The sequence below is a fragment of the Falco naumanni genome, chromosome 7, assembly GCF_017639655.2.
Source record: "Falco naumanni isolate bFalNau1 chromosome 7, bFalNau1.pat, whole genome shotgun sequence".
Classification (NCBI taxonomy): Eukaryota; Metazoa; Chordata; class Aves; order Falconiformes; family Falconidae; genus Falco; species Falco naumanni.
The window spans coordinates 49,657,606-49,682,984 of record NC_054060.1 but is presented as its reverse complement, the minus strand read 5'-3'; the positions used below and the strand labels follow the sequence as shown (position 1 = coordinate 49,682,984).

Below are 25,379 nucleotides of genomic sequence, written 5' to 3'. Positions count from 1 at the left end.
ATATTGCCTGTCTTAAACAAATGGGTGGAAGGAAAAAGAGGAGGAAGAGCAGCGGTACTTACGTGCTTGGCAGAAGTTGTAGAGATTTCTTTTTAAATAATTCTTTTAAAATAAATTATTTTGTTTAATCCTGTACTGTTTTCTTTGCTTAAATGATCCTCTTTCTTAATTGTATGTGGCAGGGAGCTTCCTGAGGAAGCAATAAACAGGCAACCACTCTTCTGTCAAGTGAAGTGAGACTATTCAGAAGCCGTAGGGCCAAGTTTTAGGGGTTTGGTGGAACTATGAGTACAGCAGTAACAATAAGTCCCCCCTGGATCTGTATGTAGCAGTAATAGTATTTTGAAAGCAGTAATTTTTTTTTTTTAATTTTTTAAATTACTTTTCTCCTATGACTTTTTTTTTACTGTTTTTTGGGTTTTTTTTTATTTATTTATGACATTCTGGTAATCCTAAGGGTAAAGATATTCATGAAAGAAACGTTAGGTGACACAAATTTTAGATAGCTTTAGCAACCACTTGTGCCCATCTGCTTTCTCTTGGCTATAGCTTCCATGGTGTCAGAACGGCAGGTAAATGGCCCGAGGGACTTAAACCCTGCCATTCCCTGTTCTGTCATGGAGTGGGGTCATACGGGGTCCCACCTTCTCTGCAAGTCAATAAATAGAGATACTGGAATGACAATGAGGTTGCATTCCCTTTCTGTTTCCCTACTGCAGTCTTTGGCTTGCCTTTTTCTTTATTTACATTGGGAATTTTACACTTTGGCTTAGAACTGCAGGATATTAAGGAGATGATTTTTGACCAACCCTCTTCTCCACAGTTTGTTCCTGAGACAGGAGGAGGCTTTAAAGAAAATTGGCTTAAGCCAAACTGTGGTTTTTAACTACTACAATTCTTTTATCTCTGCTCAGTGTACCTGAGCTGAATTTGTCTTTTGTAGCTAAACAGCAAAGATCATATTCTAGAAAAACATATTACTAAATTGGATTAGTTGAATTACTTTTTGTACAATTGTTTTTAATACAAAATGTGACCTGCAGTTAACTGCTACTGTTTTCATTCCTTGTGGCAGCTGCCCCTTATAGAAAAAGGGGAATTGTGCCTAGGAATATTGTCTATAAAAAGCCACCAGCTTTGCAAGAAAATAACCTCTTCCCAATCCAAAATTCCTCTAGTTTGTGGATATTTAGGCATGTTGTGATGCATGTTTTCTTATGGAAGAGTGATAGCTGTGGTAGGTCTGCATATTTTATGGGAAAAAACTTCTATTTAATTGGAGGTAGAACTGACATTGCTTTTACAGCTCTTGAACTGTGGAGATGAGGAGCTTAAATTAAAAAAATCTCCAAAGAAATAAAACCGCCTCTTCCAGCAATTTGCTAGGTTTCCAAAGGAATAAACCACATAATTTAATTATTATTGGCTAATTTGCTTCTTTTTCTCTCAGGAAAAGATCATGTCTGTAGATTCATTGGATGTGGAAGGAATGACAGATTTAACTATGTGGTCATGCAGTTGCAGGTCAGTATCAAACAACTCTCCAAGTTTGCTTGCGTGTTTTTGTTTATTAGCCCAGCATGTATGAAAACACCAGCAAAACTTTAGAGGATGGCAAATTCTAAAAAATCCCAAAGGTAATAAGCAAACCTAAACTAAGCATATATAGATATCTTTATTCTTTGATATCCTTTCCATAATTCTCTCAGAAAAGAGAAAGTTTGCATCCTCAGAAAGACCTGACTATTGAAAGAGTGAACCATGATGTCTTCTGAGATAATTCACACTCCTTTGAAGTCTTCATCTGAAGATGGTCTAAAATATAATACATTAGTCTGTGCATTTTGTTGGCTTTTTTGATGAAAGTGAAAAAATACCCTTTGCAAGTAAAAGAAAACACTTAATTCACTTTACTGAAAGACTTGTTCCTGTGAAGAGGGATAAAATGGGTGATTAACACTTAAAGTTATGGGATTATTGTCCTTTATCATCTTGATAAATGTGAATACTGGAAAAAAAAAAAATATGCCCTGTTGCTGCACTCTCCAAACCATCAAGCTGCAACAAAGTCTTTTACCATCTCATACCAACACACTCTTCATGTCAGTCCCTCTGCTGCTTTCTCCTAGTCTCTCCTTATCCCAGGCACACATTCTCTCTCTCTTCTCTCTACTTCTTCCTCCTCTCTCTTCCTTGGCTGCTCAACCACTTAACAGAACCAGCCACAGCTGCACCTTATCTACAGCAGCCAACCCACTGCCACTGAAGCCAGCCCACAGCTATATATTAACAATATTCATTAACCCAGCTTCATTCCTCTACAATTCCCCCCCCCTTTTTTTTTTACATTTCATATCATATGTTACAACCTTTTTACAAATATATTTTTTGTACAGTCCTCCAGAATTCCTCTACAATTCCCCTCCTTTTTAACATTTCATACCTTAGGTATTTAACAATCATCATAGCCTTTTTACAAATAAGCTTTTCATACAGTCCGGACAACTTGTCCCTGAACAAATACTCATATTCCTTCTTCACTTTTATCTTGGGCTTTTCATCTTCTGCAGGTTGATCACCTTTCTTCTTATCTGCTTTCTTAACATCGGGGATTTTGATTTCTTCAGAGGGGGGTTCTGATGAACTTATAGTGCCTTGTCCTTTCACCTCTTGGGTCATACTGGACAGTAACCCGAGTGAGTTTTCAGCAGCAGCAGATCTAGAATACAGCATTGACACATCATTCTGTGTCCTGAAAAACTTCTTAACATCCTTGTGGTCACCCATTTCTTCTACAAGTGGAGACACCTTCAACAAGCACACAAACACCAGCAAGAATACCACCAGGCCGAGCAGCAGCAGCAGCAACGGTGGGAGCTGCCCACGGCACTGCGCTGCTCCCACACCTTCCCCCGGCACAGCCGTCACCGCTGTCTGGCCAGACCCGCTCTGGACCCACCACAGCTGTGGGCTGCTGCCACATCTGGCCATGTACTTTGCTGCTGTCACCCGTTACCCTCAGTCTCTTAACTCCATGGCAGTCAGGCTTCCTTCTCCTTGATCCCAACAGCTCACCTTTACCGGTGTCTGATCCAGATCCCCAGGTTCTTCCCACCTATCTCAACATGATCTGGATCACAGTCTATCCGCGCCTGTCTCTGCTATGTTGGGCACCACCGTCACTGTTCAAAACTTCAAACATCCCCCAGCACAGCCATCACCACTGTTGCCGCTCGTTACACTCAGTCTCATAATCCAAAGGGCCTCACACAGGGCACCAATTGTCACAGCACTCTCCAAACTAGTCAGCTGCAACAAGGTCTTTTACCATCTCACACCAACACCCTCTTCATGCCAGCCCCTCTGCTGCCTTCTCCTAGTCTCTCCTCATCCCAGGCACACATTCTCTCTCTTCCTTGGCTGCCTAAGCCTTTAACAGAACCAGCCACAGCTGCACCTTATCTGCATCAGCCAACCTGCCCCTGAAGCCAGCCCACAGCTGTATGTTATCAATGATCATTAACCCAGCTTCATCCCTCTACAGTGCCCTCGTTCACACTGTTCATCTTCTGTTATTTTGGCAGACCAACAGTTCTGTGATATTGTGGGTGTGTATTTCCTGCATAGTATGTTTTTCATCTCTTTAAGTAGTCAGAGATGCACTGTATAAATAAATAAATGATGTACTCTTCATTAGAGGTGAGTGTGAAGAAGTCTTTGTGAGCATTTTTTCAGTGGCCTCTTTTCAGGTTGATGCAGATACAATGTTAATTAATAGTGTATGTCCTAGTCTTCTAATAGAGATTAGTTTGGTCCATGTTATTTAGAAGTAGAAAGATACTAGGATTCATTTATTCAAAAATAAATTATGAACTTAATGTTGGAGACACTCAAGGACATACAGTCATTGCATTTAGGTAAGGTATGTTATTATTGTGTATGAAGATAGGCAATGAGTATTCCATGGTTAACCATGAACAGCTAAAGAAGTAGGAAAACTACACTGTCTTGGTATTAGTATTTTTTTATGGAAATGTCCTTTTAATTTCATCAGGGTCGGAACTTGGCAGACCTGCGTCGGAGTCAATCTCGAGGAACATTCACCATTAGTACCACTCTGCGGCTTGGAAAGCAGATTTTGGAATCTATTGAAAGTATCCATTCTGTGGGATTCCTGCACAGGGACATAAAACCAGTAAGTCTGCCCATTAAATCCAAACAGGCAAGTAATATATGGTCGTTAGATGGCTGCATAAATAAGAATAGGTTCTATACTGGATGTTAAAATGAAAAAATGAGAAGGGACAGAAACTTGAATGTTTGTTCATCAAGGGCAGATTTTTTTTTATTGATTAATGTTGAATTGCAACAACAACTGTAGTCTTTGTCATCATTGTCTCCAGTTACTTAGGACTCTGCAGTTTCCTGTAGCTAAAACTTCCAGCTCTTACCTGTAGCATCAAGCAATCAAGAGTGTTTGTCATGAGTTTGGTTAATGGCAATTAATATCTTCACATAATAAATCTAAGAGAATAGATATTAAATGTAGGGTGTATTTGTAAGATTTTCAGTAGCATTTTATTTGTGGTTAATATATCTAAAACAAGGAAAGAAAAGACAGAAAACTATTGAATTGTTTTATTGTGCAATTCTGGTAAAATGAGTGTTGTCAAATGTCATGAGGGCGGTGCCTTCTTGATAGCACCATGCTTTTGTTCTTATTGTTTTTTATGGTTTTCTTTCAATTGATTCCTGATTTATTTATATCAGTTCTATATTAAAATTACCATTAGAACTCTGAACTTTCAACATTTGTAAATGAGAAAAAATAAATGAATCTTATGTTTTCTAATAGATGCAAATATGGCTGGTTATATCTGGCATATTTAGCTAAATTTCCTGTCAGCTGAATAATATTTACGTAAAACTTCTGGTAAGTTTCTGTGCATTAGGGAATTTTCATTTTCATCACTTCTTCCTTGCAACTTTTATAAAACTTGCCTTCTCCTGACCCATCCCCAAGACTTCATTTAACAGGAAAAGGATACAGAAGCAGTGAATGTCAAGTGAAATAGGTGAGAAGGGGTTAGCTGGAGCACAAGATTTTAATGATGAAAACAATTCAAGTTTTGAATGGGAAATGTGTTCCTTTATGGCTGGCAGGATGGATTTGGGACATCTTGTTATCTAGCTGTATCTTGGAGTTTTTTGGGCCAAATAAGATGGAAATGGAGAATGCTGTTAGGGGATGGAAAATCCCAGAAAATTAAATGTTGAGCCAGGATAAACAGCAGTGTAAGGTAGTATATTAGATTCATAAAACAAAGAATTTTTCTTCCCCTTTACGAGTTATGTTGTGACTTACATGTGCAAAAGAAGGCATGATTGCTTTCTAACATGCAGTTTTCCTGGCTTGAAAATTCAAGTCCATTTTATTTTTTATTATGCATTTTCTAGATAGATTATACTAAAAGTAAGCGTTGCGCTGAGCTGAAATCTTGAAACCCTTGGTTGGTTTTTTGACTTGTGGTGAATTAGGCAATACTGAAATTCTGTTCCATTTAAAAATAATGTTAAACACACTCATGTCAATTTATGGTTTCAATTGGTTTTCACCCTCATCCTTTGACATTGAAACAGCTGTGAATTTCAGTTTTATTTAGAACAGTACTACTGTTTCACTTCATGGGAAAAGCAAAGTAGTTTTTCTAGAGTTAACTGCATTAAGCTTCCAGTTTGCTCAGATATGTAGTTTGAATTCCATTTCACAGAACTTGTTTTTAGCTTTATCTTTTTTAATCCATTTTAAGGGGATTTGGTGGGGAGAGACTTGAACCAATATAGCCAATATGTTCAAGCATCATAAACTAGGAGTGTTGAAGAATTGTTTTGAAAGGGCTAACGTGGAATGGTAATCTGTAGAGGCAAATAAGAAAACTTACTGAAGCTTTTCAGAATTAATTACCTCCATAAGTCCTCACTAACTTTACAGCTCTTACTGTTTAGTGGTTTTGGGGGGTTTCTTTGGTTAAACCTGATTCTTCCCCCTCACATGAAAAGCAAAAGGCAGTGTGCATGCCTTATTGTGCATTCTGCATATATGATAGTGCATTTGTTTGGATGAACTTGTCAGTCCCAGGGTTGGCAGTTTTTTGAAGTGTCAAAACCAAATGATGTGAGTAGGTGACACAATTGAAAAAATTCTTGCTAAAAATTAATATATTCTAAGTGGCAAAGTAAGATGACAATCTCTTTGGACCATGTAGGCTGCTGCTCAGATACGCTAACTTGCATGTCTTGTTTTCTTAACAATGTTTTCTTTTAAGTTTAATGAGAATTTAGTAGAACTGAAAATATGGAAGGAAGGATAGAGAGGTAGAATGTAGATTTTCTATGATTGTGTTACTGCATTGATACATGCACATATTGAAATGTATGTGTATTTATCTATCTCTCTCTCTGTATTTGTTTTTTTTCCTAGTCAAACTTCGCCATGGGACGTTTTCCTAGCACCTGTAGGAAGTGTTATATGCTGGATTTTGGCTTGGCACGACAATTTACCAACTCATGTGGGGATGTCAGACCAGTAAGATTCTTTCAAAGTTTCAATTTGATTAATTGAATGTGGTAGTATGCTGTCTTTTTTTTCTGGAGAAGTACGAGACTTGCATTGAACTGGTAACTGGTCTGAACTTGACAAACATTATCCCAGATCAGAAATGCAGCGTGATTTATTGATTATATTAAAAGATTGGCAGTCAGGAGTGAATTACGTTTCTGATCATTGGCTTGAGCCAGAGGTGTAGTCTATAATATTTTTGGATGACCTCTCTTCTGGAAAGAAAAAGAGGAAATCAAGTGACAAATAGGTTTTCATTAAATATCAGAGTAATAGACCACAGTTGAATTTCACTTGGTATTAAATATTTCATTAAAAAAAAAATCTATGTAGGAGAAAAAAATCAAACACTAAACTGAATGTATAATCTTCTGAAAGAAAAAGTCTGAATAATTAAAAGTGATAGGAGACTAATTATAACATACAACAGGACGTAGTTATGTGCAGTTGCTTTATTCCCATGTGATACAGTCTGAAGAAAATTGTAGATAAAAGCGTATCAATGAGGACATTATAATTTTAAGTACAGCAGAGCCTCCCTAATTCACTGGCGGGCAGTCCTTTTGTTAATTTCAAAGTTTAAAAATGAGCAAGTCAGTACTGTGGTATATGGTGATGTTTAGTTTACATTTTGGTGGTAATACTGAATAATGTACTAGTCAATATTGTGTAGCATATTTATTAATGTGATGTGATTTGAGTGGTAGAAACCATCTCTACAGGATTTTCAATTTTATGTTGGCTAAGACATTGGGAAAGCAGCAAATTTTTGTGTGCAAATCATGAGGTATGTGAATTAGTACGGTAAATTAGCAGGGTTCTGCTGTACTCTATTCCTTCAGCCATAATGCTGGACACTGCAATGAAAGCAAAGAGCAGGGGAGACCAACAGAGTGGCTGCTGCTGTTGGAAAGGTGAGCTAAACATTTTACGTAGTTTTAAATTTTTTTTTTATTTTTATTTCTCAGTGTTCTTGTTGTGTTCTGTATGTTTGGCTGCTTATATTTTTCTAACTAACCTGTAATTTCGAAGAGAAAACAATTTCCAAGATTCTGTAATTTTTATATATATACACACACCCCAGTGGTAGTATTTTCAGGAAAAAATAGGCGATGACAACAGAAAATTTAATATTTCTGCTATTCTCTCTTTTGTAACAACTCAGCTCTTGCCTTTTTGTTTTTCATTGCAGTGCCCTACAATGTAACTGAAGTAATTATTTGATTTAATGTTTAGAATTTTCTGACAGTGTAATCCATATTAGTAGAGTGGCAGTGAGGGGGGGAAAAAAAAAAAAAAAAGACTAGTTTTATTTATACTTAATAGACTAGTTTTATTTATACTTAATAGTCAGAAATGGCTCTTGTATTGATAGCAACCATACTGTTGGCCTTGCTTACTAGTAAAATGTATTAATATTTTCATTAAATGTGCTATATGCTTCTCCTTAAGGCTATCCTTCTTCTAAACTTCATTAGATTTCTTCAGCAGATACTGCAAATAACCTGGAAAAATGTAAAAGCATGTTCTACAAAAAACATAGTACTCTGTTGGTAAGAACCTGTTCCTTAGTTAAGGCTGATTGTTAGATTATTATGCTAAGTCTAATTTTCTACATACGTGACTTTCACAGAAAGAATCTAGTCCCATTGAGATTTTATATAACACCACCGAGTCCTTGAATTTTCAGTGTGTTCTAAAAGAATGAGGAGAGCAGTTTTGGGAATTATAGTATCAAGTTTTTGTCCTTTAGTACTTTTGTATTCCACCCAACATTAAGGAATTCCTGGTGGCCATAAATCTGTTTGTTCAACTCAAAAAGATGGAAGAAACTTATATAAGTTGAAAGCAGAAAAGTTTATGACAGGACAGTATTTCCCTCCGGAAGTCATTGGCCAGCACCACTGGTTAGCATATACATTCCAACAAGTGGAGAAAATAGTTTCCTTCAAGACTGATAGAGAAGAAAGGTGTGTAGTTCTTAGACAAAATGCAATTTAGACTGGCAAGTGGGTTGAAACTAAAACACAATTACAAGCATAAATTATAATCAGCTTTATAGTGTACATCTTCTTGTTAATCTAGGTAGTATTCACTTGACTGAAGTTCAAACAAGAAGTTGAAAAGAGGTCCTTATGGTAAGGGAGACTTGCTTTATCTTGTGAAATGAGGTCAAGAAGCAAAGAGGAAGTGAGAAATTTATCAAACCATTAAGCTACCCAACATTAGAGTCTTGGTTAATTGCAGTATATTGTACCAAGACAGAGGAATGCAGCAGAGTTTCATACGTCTTCAGTGTGATAAGGTGTTCTTGTTTCAGATCTGTTATAAAAAGAGGAATTATAAAACGGGAATCTATGGTTTTATTCTGGTATTTGCCTGAACTATGTGCTGGTGGCTACTACTATGTTCGACCATCCATTTGGACTCTTCCATATTTCTGTTAAGCCTGTGCTTATTCTAGTCTGAACCTTTTCTTTTGTTTCCCCGCTCTGGTTTCCTTTCTACATCCACCTTCTCATATTGCTTTGCTTCCAGTTTGCAGTTTTGGTGCCCACTGGAATAGTACAATACAACTAAGTGAAATTTTCTTTGCTCTGAGTTTCTCTTCTTGGCATCATGATGAAAGCTGAAAGCATTCTGGAGTAAGAGAAAAGAATTTCAAGCTGGTGCAGCTCTGGATTGAATTATGCCTCGTGACAGATAGAGCACTTGAAGAATCTAAATGCCTTATTCAAACAAGACTGTACTGAGTTTGTGTGAAATACAGCTTTGCAAAAGCTCAGGCATAATCAGTTTGGGATGGCTAGTAGAATATTCCTTGACATCATCATGGTACACTCTCAGATCTCTCCTTGTCTACCTTCATTCTGAGGCACACAGGATGTAGGGTTCCTACAAATTACTGTGAGAGTTAATAACCGAAACAAACATTTGTCAGCTGCATTAAAGAACAGTTAGAAATGGTTTGCTGAATTAAAAGCAAGCAGCTACAAACCCAGTCATCTAACATGAAGAATTTCAACTTAAGTTAGTAATATGCCATAAGTTTCAAGTGGCTGAATGCAGGAGCTTATATGGAAAATAGTGGCCAGTGTTTAAGTATACATTTTACTACAGTTGCTACATATGATACATTGGCAGCGAAGTTCACAAACAGGCAGCAGTGCTAGTGAGTCTGGAGGAATTCTGATGAAGTTCCAGCAATATTCTAATAGAAAATGTTTATGCTTCAAAGTAGAAATAAAGATTCATTCAGGCTAGATAACTTAAATATTTCTGGTACTATCTGTAGTAATTACTTTTTTTGTTTCACATTGTTATTACAATAGTTACCAAACATACCTGTTTTCATTACAGAAAACACACTGATGATACAGACACTTCCCTGGCATGGACTTGGTTCCCCCTCATCTTTTCTATGCTGTATAGACCCATTCTGAACATTAGTTTCTTCATGTGTACTGACTTGTCTATAATACTCCAAATCATGACCTATGGAACTAAGTCTCCCACGCATACTATTAATTCAATTGCAGCGGTTTGATGAGTTATCAGACTCTTTCTGGGCAAATTTTACAGTAGCATTGGATCTGTTTGTATTTGCTGCAGTCTGTTTTCTCATCTTGCTGCCATGCTTTTCTACCTTCCCGAACAGGCTGCAGAATTAAGTTAAAAGCATCTCTTATCTTCCATGATAAATTAAATTATTCTCTAGAGTAAATAGATGTTATAACAGCAAAAATTGCTCACAGGATTTTTTGTGCATTACAGACAAACAAAGCCTGTGTTCAAGTACTGCTTGTTTCAGTTGAACTTGAGTATAATCTATATTTTCCTCCTTTTTGGGTGCACTGACATCTTGAATTCTCATTTGATTGTTGTTTATTGCTAGAGAGTTTTAGAATGAGACATTGACACATTAACTAGAATAAGAACGTATTTTAATTTATGATTACTGTGAAATAAAATAAGATTTATCTCACTGTTTTGTTTCTTCTGCTGTTGTTTACCGTAAGTAGAAAGTTCACAACAAATAAAGCTATTCTGACTCAGTCTGCCTTGAAATTAAAAGTGGCTCATACATTAATAAGTTGAAATTATTCTATTTATCAAAAAAGATGTATTAATTAAATTGTCTAGGGATCATAATATAATCAAGCTTGCAAAGAAAATTGTGTAGGTAGTTTACAATTGGAAGAAAATGTTTAACTTGTCTTTAGTGAGAGATGTTAGCATCCAGAATTTTAAAATTTCTGTAATTATGCCATCAGAACTAATTTATATCTTTTCCCATGCCCATCTGATAACTACATCCTGTCTATTGACATCTTATTTTCCTGTGCTGGTTTTTCTTCTCACCATTACTAGCTTTTCTCTTCTGTGATTCCCATCAGCTTTCTCTCCTTTTCTCAGTTTTTGCCATTTTCCATTAATAGAAGTCTTAAACCTGAATCCACATAATTTCTGCTTCTCTGTCTTTGGTGACAGTCTTGCTTTGTCTCACTTTCTTCTGGCTTCAGCTTCTTTCATGATTTAATTTCAAGTCTTCTTTCTTCAGTGTATCCCTCTCTAGTTTTATGTTCCCTCCTTTTCCCCTTTATCTTCAGATAGCCTCATTCATAAACACATTTTTTAATCTCTAAGCATGTGATTCACATTTATGATATCTCTGTTCCAGTACAGTTTCCTTCTGTTCAAACTAAAACTGTCATCTGTCTCTACTGTCTTTGTTAACATCTTATGATGAACTCAGACCCAACATGCTCTTGGTGTCCTTTCTCCTGAGCCAGCCACTCAGTGCTACTTCTGTTCCTAGTCATGGCACGTGAGATCATCTTCCTGTCACCAAGGCTTACTGGCAGTTTTGACTTGGTGTGTCTATATATCCAGGCTCTCTATATATCCTGACAGTGTTTTCTGCATAATGTGTGCATACATTCACATGTATATGTATAAGGTGGGTTGGATTTTTTTTTTTTTCATTCACAAACCTGAAGATCTTGTGTAGGATCACCATCCCCTGCCCTGACTGTTACAGTACCCATTTTCTGGTTTGATGAATACAAGTTTTTTGTCTTGACAAACACCAAAATTCAGGGTGCTACTACAGATAGAATTTACGTGATTTGTTTTGATTATATTACCCTTCCGAAGTGCATCAAACAAGCTACTTATTTTCATTTTTAAGGCTTCTAAAGATCTCTGCCCACAGCCTATTATCTTTCATTCACAGGACAGATAAGCGACAGTAAAGATGCTCTGTTTACTACTTCTGGATTTTTTTAGAAAAGGAATTTAATTCTTTATTTCAGGCTGTTGCTTATGTTGGGAGGGAGATTTCTATAACCACCCAAAACCTCACTGTTTTCTTTTAAATCACTGTTTGGAAACAAAACTGGACAAGTATCATTGTTTTCTGTAGGAGTTGGAAGTAATATTTGTTTGTCCCTAAACCTTCAACTACAGTCTTTTATGACTGTAGTTGTTATTTAAGGTTTAAATGGAATGTGTGCTTAACAGCAAAAAGCAGAATGTAGTGGCCAGTCTGTATAGAACTACACAAGGATGGAGATAATACTGCATATGGAAAAGATTATCTTCTAATACAGAAACTATACATGAATGATAGGAAGTCTTATATATGCATGTGCTATGTACATATTGCTGGCAGCTTATTTTTAATTACTGAAAAGAGTAGTTTCAATATTGCATTTTCACTTTGGCTGTTATTAATTATTTCTGGTAGATAGTTATGGAGGGAGGATTTTTTGTTGTCAGTTTGTTATTTTCTTCCTGAGAAGTTATGGTGTCTCATTCGACTTCTTACCTGGAAGAATGGTCAAGGCACAGAGCTTAGAATGAGAAAGCCTTTCTTGAAGATCATCCCGGCTAATTCCATGAAGGGTTCAAACCATACTTGAAAATTAAAGGGTCCCACAGATTTTTGCTGTCATGCTTGTTAGATCCTAAGACATCTCAGTCTTGTTTTCTGAAATGTTGTTCATCTTTGTACTCACCATCTCAATGTCTGACTCCATGGTGATTTAGCACCGTTAAATTTTTGCTACTAGGGAGTCAATTCAGCTGTGGTTGCTCCTATCTAAATGCTGTTTTGAGAAAAAGCAGGTTTAATATAAAGAGCTTCTCAGAAAGTAATATTTAAAGAACAGAAAGAGGAGTCCTAAGTGAGTAATTCAGTTCTTCAACACTTGTAGTACTTACTGTATTTTTCATTGCATTTTGGAGTGTCACATGTGGACTGTCTGTTTACAGAATTGAAGAGCAAGCAGTTTTCAGCCCATTTCACTGTTCTTTCCCAGTGGGATTTGCAATAGCATGTTGTTGTGGTTTTTTTCCCTTGGATTAGGTTATCTAAAATGATCTTCATTTGGTTTGCAGCAGCCAAATGACAGTAAAGCTGATTTTGAAAGTAAAAAAAATGAGACTTGAAGGAGCTATATGGTTGCTTATCCACCAAGAATGTGATAGAATCTAAGAAATTGTTTCTGTAGGTATTAGACGTCTTTATATCCACATTTTTCTATCCATCAAACACCCTTTTTCAAGAAAAATGCAGAACAGTCACAAAGCTTAGGCTTTTGAAGTCAGTAAGCAGCAGTTTTCATATGAACTGCTGTTACAGGATGCACTGATTTTTGCATGTCTGAAGGACACAAATGATTCACACGAAATATTTGTTTTTCTTCTTAATTATCAGTTAGCTTTTCCTCATTTATTGACTTGGGGACCTGGCCAGTCATGTTGTTTGGGTCATCCATTCCATCTGCTCCAAGCTTTCAATACAAATAAAGGAGTTAAAGAGCACAGGATTGCCACCAGTTTTTACAAGTGGGAATAAATTGCTGTAAACACAGAAGCATATGGTATTTTTGTTTTTCCTTATTCTTTCTGGTTTCCCTTGTACTTCTGTCATCGCCTTTTTTGCTTTTTTACGGAAGCTTCCCACACTGCAGCTGAAATAGCCTTTTGTAGCCTCTCTGCAGAACTATATAATTTCTTCCTCCAACAATACAGAACTCTTTCAGAAAACAATGAAATAATACATCTCCAGTGTATTTCCCAAATATTTTAGTTGTAGCTGTCTTGGTTCCCTTCCCTACAAAGTGAATGCATAGTTTCAAAGTCTTATTTTTACACATCGACTGTATAGGTAGTACTCTGTTGTAAAGTTGATAAAAAGGGATGGAATTGATCATAAATATAATACGCCAACGGTTAGAGGAGGACTAATCTGTTCTGGTATTCCATAATCATTATCTAGACTGTAACTTCAAATTCAGCGTTTTCCTTATGGGAAAATAATCACCCTTCTTTATAAAGATGAGTAAAAGTTCATTTCAGGAAATTATTGGAAGGAGTATTTTAAGAGAGGATTTTATGTAATGAAAATGTTTGTGTTCAAGCTTTATTGGTCTGCGTTTAATTTTTGTTTTCTGGGAACATATTTTGACCACATATTCTTTTGGGAAACCTTGAGCAATGGTATGTGTGTAGCTGGGAATAGGATGAAGAATATGCAAACTCGGGCAGTATCCAAAATCTGAAACTAGATTTTACATGTTGAGGACAGTACTAAGAAGCAGGTATTTGGGGCAGATGTAGAACTAAATTCTAGAATGGAAGTTGGTAAGGAAACACTTATTGGTGTGAGGAGCTTTGTCTGGTGACAGAAAAGATTGGAAGAGAAAAATGTGTGTGGGAAGAACAAAAAAACTGCTGGGGATGATGTAGGCTGTTAGAAGAAGGAAGAAGGAAATAGGGTCAGGGCAATAAATTGTTGGAGAGGAAGCCAGTAATTGAATTAATGGTGTAGATAAGAATTGATTACTGCAAAGCAAGGTAATTAGAATTTAATTGTGGGGAGACTCTCTAGTCATCAGGCAAATACATTTAGCAGGGTGCAAATCCAGTATATTTATGAGATTCATAGTCTACTGTTTATTGTTTTTTGAGACTGTTGTCAAAGGGTATTTTACCTACCATTTTGTTTTCCATTGTCCTAGTGATAGCTGAAGTAAGTAGTACCAGCATTTGTTTTTTCTTAAGACAAAGAATAAATTATTCTTTTTCAGTGTAAACCTAACTTCATAAACCTTCAGTTTACATATATCTATTTACATGGCGATAGTGGAAAGTGAAGGTGTCAGCTGTGGTTCAGAAATAAAAAACCTTGAGGGACAAAATCCAAAGGACACTTGTATTCTTAATATCATCAGTACTACAGCTAGCTCTTGGGCAGTTGTCATCAGCCTTGTTTTAAAGTGAATGTTAAACACAACTGTTCTTTGAGATACTATTAAATTTAATATAAAGCAAGCAAAATAAAAGAAAAAAGAAGCTGCTAGTCATTGCTTTTAAACACATTAACCTTTAAAAATGAATTTGAGTTCATAATTCTTAAAAAAAATCCGTAAATTCAACCATCATGTATTATCACAGGCCTGTGTTTTGTCATCTTTCATTTATGTGGACTTCAAGTTAGAAATAACTGAAATGTATTTGTTTTACAGAGAAGATAATATAACTTGTATGCAAGCTGAGATGACAAAGTTAGGGAAAAACACATTTGAATTGAAAAAGTATCTATAAGAAGGTGGTGTTTAGATAAGACCTTTTTATCTAAAACGTTTGTGTTTTTCTACTCACTGACTGACAGCCTAAAGAATTATTGAATTAACAGCCAGTCCTTTGAGTCTGGTGATTTGGACTCAGCAAAGATGATTGAAGGAGAAAACTCCTTTTTGTTCATTTTGGCGCTTAGTTTGGTATGTGAGCTTCCTCTTTCAGAGTATTCTAACTAGTGGGTTAAAAGGTGTTCTAATGAGACTATTTAGTCTGTGGAACTGTGCCATTTTTGATAAGTAAGGTTTTTTAGGTCAAAGAGAGAGTTACCCTATGACTGCTTTTCTCCCTCTCCCCACCTTTTTCCTGCCCTTCCCAGTGACTAGATTTTGGGTCATTCTTCCATTGTTACATAAAATGGACAGTTCCCACCCTCATAGGTTTGTTTAGCATCACCTTAATTTCAAGTGTCTAAACTTTCTGTATTTATTTGAAATAAGTAAAAAATTAAAATTAATTCTTTTAACATACATTATGGAGGTTTATGGTATTTTAAATCTAACTTGCTAGATTTCTTTTTTTACCTGGAAATTTGAGATATCAAACCTAACCAAGCTGGGAAGTCTTGATTTGAGAACAACTAGGAAAGGTAGTAACTGTTTTTTCTGATACCTTTGCATTAAAGGAGTCACAAAACTCTTACTCTAAACATTAACAAAAGGATTCAAATCCAAAGGAGACAGAGTACCCACCAAAATTTTCTGAGGAATTAATCATGCTCTTTACTAGTCACCTGTCAGTAACAAAATTGTCTCTGACTCCTGCTAAAGCAGAAGATACAGCAGCTGCTACACAGTCTGACCCTTAGAAAAATGCAGTGAAAGCAATTGTGAATGCAAATGTTTAGATCTTTTTATTGTCTAGGGAAGCAGTTACAAACCTGTTCACATCAAACAATGAACATATTATTCTATCCAGGTGTTTATGTACTAAATCAGATAAGTACTGCTTGCCTTTCGGCAGTGCCCTCAGGTTCTGAGGATTTTCCAGCAAATGAGTTTTTATCTTCAAGTTTCACTTTAGGATGACAGATGGTGTCTGGGAAATATACTTTGAAAGAGCAGAATTCTTTGCGGGGGGGACAAGCAACAGGAATCTCAACAAAAAAAAACAAAACAAAATAAACACCTAAAACCAACCCCACTCAGCCCCTGCACAGAGTGCGGCACAGAAGTGAGTTGGTAAATAGCAAAGCAGAGTATTAGGTACATTTTGAAAGCTTTCAAAGTCTATTGTACTTCAGTTAAATACAGGGATAGAAGGTATAAGTTCCTTGTATATTCATCTTTTACTTTTGTTTTTTAGTTCATGAAAATTTGGGAATGGTTATGCATGTGAATGGCACAGTGTGTGTTTCTTTTAATATTCTGGATTATCTTGATTGCTTGATCTCCTGTCACCTTGACAGAAGAATTGCAGTTTATTTCTGTATTTGGAAGAGAACATAGTTTTTATGGTACTGAAAGAGTGGAAGCTATATCCACTAAATGCTTTCTATGATGGGAGAAAGTGTGGAATAATTTTAAGGACTAAAGGAGCAATGGTGAATCTACACTGTTGTAAGAAACAAAATCACTGTAAATCTTTAGTCTTCTCTGAAGGCAGTTTGGACCCAGAGACTGCTTAAAGATGGATTGCTCATATATGCTTCCAAATCTCATTTTCAAGTAAATGCTGTTATAGCCTGATCTGGAAACACTGATATTACTTCAAGAAAAAAAAGTCTCAAATGTGGTCGGTCCACAGGTAGTACTGACTAAAACTGGTGCCGTTTTATTTGTTTGCCCCAGTGCCACTGATGATTTAGAATTTGTGTCAGTAACTAGTCCTGAATAATACCTTGACTGTATGTATTTATTACAAATAAAGAGTCTATATACTGGAAGTTGTGCAAGAATAGTTACTGAACATTGCATCTGAATTAAAATCTGAGTTGAATTGAGACTCCTTATTATATTTAAATTATTGGAGCACTTTGGTCACCTCCAGAAATTAGTGAATTTATCAGGTTTTGGTTTTATTTAAAGAGCAGGAAGATACATTGTATCTTCATCAGTTTCTTGATACATTCTCTGCTTTGAATGACACAGATTAAGACAAAATCCAAGGACAACTAGGACGTGTTTTATGAGTACAGTATTAAATGGCAGTGGATTATATGAAAAAAAATTAAATAGTACAAAAAAGTTCCAGGGAGCTGTTTCAATTCATAGTGCTCCATATTAAGCATATAATAAATAATTGGCTAAAATATGTAACAGGTCTAAAAAGACCTCTCTTCCAAACCTGACTGAAACTGTTGAAAGCCAGATGCTGCAGGGTAATGGTCCATGTCATTTTATTAAATGTACTGTTCAGTGATTGTTTCATCCTGTTGAGAAGCATTTTGTTGCTGGCATTTACCTTATGCTATCTTTTCTCAGTAATGTTCTCTCTCAGTCCCTAACAGTACATTACACAGGGATGTGATTAGTTGAGGACTGCATATTTGCACCTAAACAAGTAAAATCATATTTATTTTTCCTTTTGAAATCTTACCTTCCTCAGCTATACTGCCTGTCTTATATTTAACACATTGTCACTTAAACTTGCATTTTTGAGCTCCTCTTCATTTCATTTTTACCTTCAAGTTGTCACTAAATCATATTGTTTTCTCATGGAAACTTATGCAAACTTCTCTGAAATTTATCCACATGCCTTCAGTCTTTGGATAAAATTTTCATCAATCCTTAGGTTATTTCCTTGTAATTTATTGCAACAACTTCTTTTTAGCCCCCTCTTTTCAGTGTCACTGTTGTGTGAGTGTAGTTTACTGGAGTCATGCCTTGCTAATAATTGCGCTCCTGTGTAGTTAGGCAGCTCCTGTCCGGGCTGCAAGTGATGATCGTGACAAAGAAGTGTCTCTGCAGTTGTAGGTGCTATGGTACTATAAATAATATGTTATAAAGAGGAATTTGAATCTGAAGATAACCCTGTTTACCCTTCCCTTTTATCGTTTTCCTAACCGGTTTCTGAAAAACACAAGAACATGAATAGTTCAGCATGCATTCTCAAGCTGAGTATGGAGGCACCCTGTGACATGGAGCAAGAGCTATCTAATTGTTCAGGCATGGCACAAGAAGCACTCAAGAGCCTTCCAGTGCTCCCATGGGGCTAATCTGCTCAGGCTCAGCAAAGGCTTGTCTTCATTACTGCTGTACTGGACTAATAACAACATCACCTTCTCCTCTTTACTGTCATAGAAAATGATTAACAAGTTTTGCTTCCTCCATCATCCTTCCCATAATTTGAATCTTTCTATGTGTATAATAATGCTCTGAGGCTTTTACACATTGATATGCTTTAGAGTAGATCTTTCATAAGTTGTATCTTTGAGTGAACACTCCTTATCTTGCAACAGAATTTTTTAAGCAGGGAAGTGATGAAAAGTTACTTTTCCCTCAGCATTTGCATGAAAGCTATGCATGCTGTACTGGACACCTCAACGCTACTGGTTATAAAGCATGTGCATGTTAAAATTTGGCATGAGAAGTTCCCAGGATGAAATGTCTATAACTGGGCAATCCTAAAACCAGAATTTTTTTTATTAATTTCTACAGTTTGTCTAACAAAGACATAAATTAATGTGAAGAATGCACTGAACGCGTTGAAGTAATGTCAGGCATTAAATGGTTATGTATCTTGCAGTGGCTCCTCCCTATCAAATCCTTTCAACCAATCTTTACCAAATCACTGTGAGTTCCAATTAACTCTTAAAATTCTCCCTTATTCCTTGTGAGGTCTGTGATCAGATTTCAGGAAATAAGGGAGAGAAATGCAGTGTATGAGGTATGAGAAAGTGCAAGGGAAAAACAGGAGGAGGAGGAGGAGAGGGAAAAGGGTGACAGAGAGAATGAGTATTATTTACCTGCCTCATTCCCTCTCTACTGCAGAAGTAAAGATATCAGGTGCCAAAACAAAGAACAAGAAATGTTTGGTGATAACCTCAAAGGTAAATGCCTCGGTGACCTTTAAATCTGGAGGTAGTTCAGCTGTATTAGTGTGAAGCATTGTGTGGGCTATCTGGCCTGGGGAGACCACTGTGCTCTGCCCAGGACCAGAAGTAGTGCCTGTCTCTGTAGAGCATTGCACGAGGTCAGCTGCGTCTTGAAAGAGTTTGAGAAATATTTCTTCTGATCTGTATGAAGGGAGGAAGAAGACATGACAGGGAAGTGGGGTGTAGTGCAACAAAGCTAAAGTATGTCCAATTTTTCATTGTTTCCAGCTTAATAGAGAGTTTGACATGATAGAATAAGTGGCAAGTTGCAGTTTTAGCTTGAACCATAGGACAAGTGTCTTAATCACATATTTTGAGATCAGCCTCCTAACAGCCATCTCTCTTCTCTTCAGCACTTCTTGGGAAGGTTCAAGAGCTGGGGCTGTAAAACATTAAAAATAAGTAATAGTTTTGTAGTGAACTCTCTAGCAGAAAGGCATAGAATGAGCAAGAAATTATAAACAAAGGAATATTTTAAATATTTGGTGTGTAAATCTTAGTTTATGTTAATAAAGTTTTGCACTGATTGTGTGTTTTGCAGCAGTTAGCAAAATTACTTCAGCTATTATGGCACCAATGAAAATATTTAAGGAGGGACCAATGGAGACACACGTATGTGATACAATTAAGCTGCCAAATAGAATGTGATAAAGTCCTGAAAATAGAGTTGGAAACTATTTACTGCATGTTCTTTGTTTCTAAAATAAATATTTTTATTAGTAAATAAAGATTCAAAAGTAGTGTTGGAGGAGAGGACCGAGGTAATTTTTTTGAAACCTGACCATCCTTTCCTGTTGTAGCCCATTTCTGCTTTTCCTGTCTATAAAATTAAACTTTGTACATTTTGCTACTGTAGAACAAATGAAGTGTCTAAACAACAAAGATTTTAAAACTGTGTTTTCAGGTTTTCTTCACTAAATCTGCATGCCAGCCTATATTACATGTATTTTTGGAAATAGATGAGATCTGCAAGATTTCCTTCTGAATTCTGAGCTAAGCATTTGATAGTTGATAGCTTTCTAAAAAATGAACTACTTTAAAGAAAAGAAGATTTGTTTCAGTAAATGGAGTTCTGTTGAAGAGTCTGAGATTAATTATTACAGTTTTATATTTTCTTCATTACTTTCAGTTCTGTTGCAAAGGAATTGTTATATAACATCAGAGCCATTCAATGCAAGACATAAACAAATAGCCTCATTCTTAAATAACCTGTACATATTCCTTAATTCTTTCCCTCATCATCTAAGTCAACAAAGACTGGAGCCTAATTAATCTTTTCTTTTTTTTTTTTTTTCTCCTTAAATCCCAGGGAATACTAAAGAAGGTCTAGATTTTTATGTCAAAATGTCCTACATGGAAATGGTCATTTGCCGGAGAGACTAAACCAAGAGGCCTTTGTTTTATTAGTCTTACCAGAAGGAATCTGCATGAGTTGAAAGAATTAGGACATTAGTCATTTCAGGCTCCATTTCTGAATTATGACAACTTTATAGGGAAAACAAGGCAGTTAGTTTGGAGAGGTTTTTGCAGACCTTATTTTTTAATAAAGAGATTAAAATAACTATTAAATAGTTATGTTTCAAAAATTTTTGAAGTAATGCATAGCTGTGATATACCTACCAGTGTTAACCTGTGCAGATATAATGACACAGCTGTGTTATACCTACCAGTGTAACACTGTTACGTTTCTCTGCCATAACGTCCTTCAAGGACATAGAGGGAGATTATTTAAGTCATATAGTCTTTATATGTAGCATTTTGAACATGACCCTTGCAAGTTTGATTGTGCTATTACTGACAAAGAAGAAATGAAGGAAATCAGTGTTATAGAGACAGACAGCTGGTGTCTTGTGTGATGTGTGATAGTGTGAGGTGAAAAAGGCAGGTAGTGAGTTAAAGTAAAAGATGAAAACCAAGAATTATGAATTGACTTACAAGCGACACAAGTAGAATGGGTATATGAATTGAATCTGATCTGATATTTTAGAACATCTCTATGGAGTATTCTTGCAACAATTAAATGAAATGAAAAACTTGAGAAAATCATGTATGGTTATTTGTTTGAGAGGAAGATTGTTTGTGACCTGGTGTTTGAGAGTTTTTGGGTGAAAAATAAAAAGAATATACAGTCTATTAATATCCTGCCTGAAGGAACAGGTTGATAAATAGTTGAGATATGAAAAAGATTTAATTCACATAATACAATACTTTGTAATAGTTGGAATATATTGGGTTTTTTCTCCTTTCCTGTGGTGTGCAGAACACTGATATCATATCCAGACAATCACTGAACAGTTTAATTCTGATACAGCAGTTCCTTTATTTTCTATAGAACTGACAGATGCCTAGGCAAATGGGCTGTTGTAACAGTCCTTTAAAACAAAGACAAATAGTTTTTCCACTGAGATTTGATATTATCTTTGAAAAAAATCAAATTATTTCATGCATCATGAAACTTACTTCATTCCTGTAGTTTTGTGTACTGGTTCCCTTATGCCCTCCAAACTGCTTAGTATTTTCACCTTCATACTATACTCTGCCTTTGTGACCAGTCCGTAGTCACAGTTCTGGGACTAGGCATGCCTTGTGTGCCATCTAAAGTGCATGCTGATTGACCAGCTGACTGGTGTCTTTTAAGATGGAAGTGAGCCATTTTAATTGAATTTTAACGGTCTTCCTCTGTGTCAAGATAATAATTTGGGTTCTATCTGTAATCACTAATTTTCATTAATCTTGTAGAAACTGCTGAAAGTCTTTGAGAGCTGTCCTGTTTGCTTGAAATTAAAAGCTATTATCGTGGAAAGACACATGGTTTGGTCCAGTAAAATTTGTTTCCTAGTGAAAATAGAAGCAAACCAAAGCCAAACCAGAAACTTTAGTTTCTAATTCTTTCTGAGCTATTGACTGAATTCTCTGCTGAGTTACGAAAAATTATTTCAAATAGTTTAAAAGAAAGAAGGAAAGTGTGTTATTTTATGTACATTAGCTTGCTTGAGACCTTTTGCTTCTCATCCTTAGTTGTAAATAAGTCTACTACTGAAATAAGTCTACTTCTGGATTGATGCAACTCTTTAATGTATGGTATTATTATAAATAGTAAATATGATATGTCCAAAACAATTAAAAATTAAGGTCTCAGTTCTCAAGTCTGCTAAAAGCACGTGACTTCCCATAATGCAGAACAACCATAGAATTTTCACTTACGAAGATAAGTAAAACAATATTCTGTTGTCTGGGGAAATTCTCTGCCAAAGCATTAGGTGGTTTATGTAGGTAGTCTTCATCTCACAGTAATCTCTGCTTCAGCTCTTGGTGGGAGAGAAAGATGGCACAGGGCAAAGCAAACATACACATGGTAGATTTATCATGTGTGATTTTTCACTGCAGTAAGTTCAGGTTTGTGACAGACACTTGGTAGGTTGTTCCCACCTCCAGCCCACCAGACGTTTTCTCTGCATATGAGTCAGCTGTGGAATGATTGCCATTTTCTGCTAGTGCATCACATTGGCTAAGTAAATGCTCCAGATTGAAAACGGAGTAGCTTGGGAGCTGGTTTTGCATATCAAATACTGCTGTTTAGAGATGGTGATGCTCTTTATAGCATATGCAGTTGGAGTTAAATTTTCATTTGTCACCACACATCTGTTAGAACTCACAATAGCAAAATTTAATTGTACTGTTACATGTTAATTGGGCTTGTTACCCAGCTGCTGCTGGAATGAGGTAACATAGGATCAGACAGCTGTAATCAATATTTGGAAATCATGACTTCTGTTTAGGTATGTCTGAGTCCAAATAATGTATCATACCGACAACTGGCAGGAGGTGGGTCGATAAAGAGTTCTAAGTACAAGTACTTGGTCGTTAGTGTCTGATGTAGTTTTTACAGGGGGCTAAAAATGCAGCTTTGAAGAGCTGTGTATATATGGTGAAAACTAATAAGTAGAATATATTGTAATGGCAATTGTATTTCAGGTGCTTACTGTTTCTTTACCCAAATGATCCCTGAATTTTTCATTTACTTTAAACTGGTGCTAACACATGCTAGGCATTAAATTAGATTGCAAAGCCTACATCCACAGAAAAGGGGGGATTGGAATGTGAATTATTGAAACCATTTGGTATGAAAAAAGGCTCCAAAGAAATGGAACTGTGTATAGTTCCAATTCTGAAAATACATTCCTGTTGGGTAAAAGAACTTTTAAAAGTTCTTATTAAAAGTTTTTTTAAAAGTAATAGACTTTTTAAAGGGAAAAGATAATAAAGGAGGATTCTACCTTTAACAAAGGGAAATAGAGGTAATGGAGGTGGGTGCTTCTCTACCCACCCCACTATGTGCTTTAGAGGCAGCACTGAGAAGGTGGGGGTCACTGCTTGAGCTGGTTTCTCAATCCAAAACATAAAGACACTTAAGAATTCTCAGCCATTGCCTGACTGATAGAAAGAACCATGGTGTGTGTCAGAAATAGTGTAAGTGATTATTATTTTATTTTTCCATATTTAATATCTAGTTTACATGACTGTAGTAAAAGGTTAACTTTTTCCTCTGCATAACATTTCCAACATTGCCGAAAGCAATAAACACAGAACGTTTAGCTAGAGATACTCAACTGAGCTGAGGATTGTTATTTCCCTCCTCCACAGCCCCTCCAAAGAAACAACAGTCATAGACAGGTTTGTAAGCATAGTGTCTCCCAGGAATCTGCAAACCTGTGTGCTGGGAGGAAATGGTTCGCTTTTCTAGAAACTCCTTATTTCCTGCATGTAGTTTATCTAAGACATTGTCATGTGTTTCCAGGGCAGGGCCACCTCCAAAGAAAACTGATGTTACATTAAAAAGTACCTTTGTGTGTAGAAAAATTCTTCAAAGTCACTAAATCTGCTTCATATGCATTTATCTTAAAAAAATATATATTTTAACTTATATTTGAAGAATCTAATGATAGTAATCAAATCTGAGACAACTCAGACTTCCAGATCACCACTTGAGCTAATTATATTAAAAAACCCTTTTTTTGTGTGAACTGATGCAAACAAGTTACAGTTTTGTAGATTTTCTAACTATTTTTTCTGTCAAATATAACTATGGAAGATCTCTAGTCTTGTTTGAAATTACATCCCTTATTCTAATCAAGTGACTACATCATGTGATTTGTATGGCCATTACTACTAATTTAATACCTGGGATTTAAGGCAAAGGTTTGTAGGAATTATTTTTTTTGCAGAAAGTATGACTCCCAAAATTTAAGAACTCTTCCCTAATTTCCTGTTTGTTTCTGTGCCAGTTTGAGGGTGGTTTATTTCAAATGTTTGCTTACTCTGTCTGAAGGGAAAACTTGCTGACAATGGTTGCTGTAAATAAACAGAAATGAATGCAAGCTAAATAAAGATGTTAAGTACAGAAGAGCTGGAGAACGGAATCCACTGCTGAGTGGACTGTTAATGGATACCTGCAACTGAGACAGCATCTGGATGTGGCAGTTTTTCCCAGTCTGGAGAGAAAAAACCCCACTAAATTTCAAGTGAAAAACAGGAGAATGTTGATTATGACATTCGTCATGGAAAGGAACATAGATGTGATCCATTTTAATCAAGGGCATCAGGGGAATTCACAGGTGTATTCGAATGTAAGATGCACTATCTCTTTAGTACAAATACCCTTTCCAGCTATATCCTCCAAAAATGCCATAGATTCTATTGGTTGTCTTAATAGGTCACCTGTAATGATTTTAAAAAATGGTCCTATTAAGTTTTTTTCTCAGCATGGAAATCTACTTTGCTTTAAGGAAGCTCAGTTGCTGTGGTAGCAGCTTGCTTAGATAAGGCATCTGGAAGACAATACTATAACCAATGTTTCTGTAAGGCTCTTTTCCATTCTTCCCCTGGTGGCAGGTGAGCTCAGACGGAAAATTTGGGGGTGTTTAAAAACAAATCGACATGATCAATAACATCAGAGGAGGATTTTATTTGAAAAAAATGCAGGGAATTGTTCAGGAAGTTGCTATTTTTGCCTCTGATATTTTGCTTTTACTACGTGAGCCATTGTGAGACGCATAAAAAGCTCTGAAACAGTTTCAG

The 25,379-nt window shown here is 36.2% G+C and overlaps 1 protein-coding gene across 3 annotated transcripts in view; it reads left to right on the top strand.

Moving 5' to 3' along the window:
* Nucleotides 1-25,379, top strand: part of TTBK2 (tau tubulin kinase 2) — a 104,402-nt gene that overhangs the window by 36,904 nt on the left and 42,119 nt on the right. For 2 of the 3 annotated variants that reach the window (XM_040601507.1, XM_040601506.1), the window contains exons 4-6: nt 1,451-1,524; nt 4,055-4,195; nt 6,482-6,586. In XM_040601507.1, coding sequence (XP_040457441.1) covers nt 1,451-1,524; nt 4,055-4,195; nt 6,482-6,586 — 320 coding nt within the window. Of the gene's footprint in view, nt 1-1,450; nt 1,525-4,054; nt 4,196-6,481; nt 6,587-7,463; nt 7,534-25,379 lie in introns of those variants that run through there. The other variant, XM_040601508.1, reaches the window with a different exon arrangement.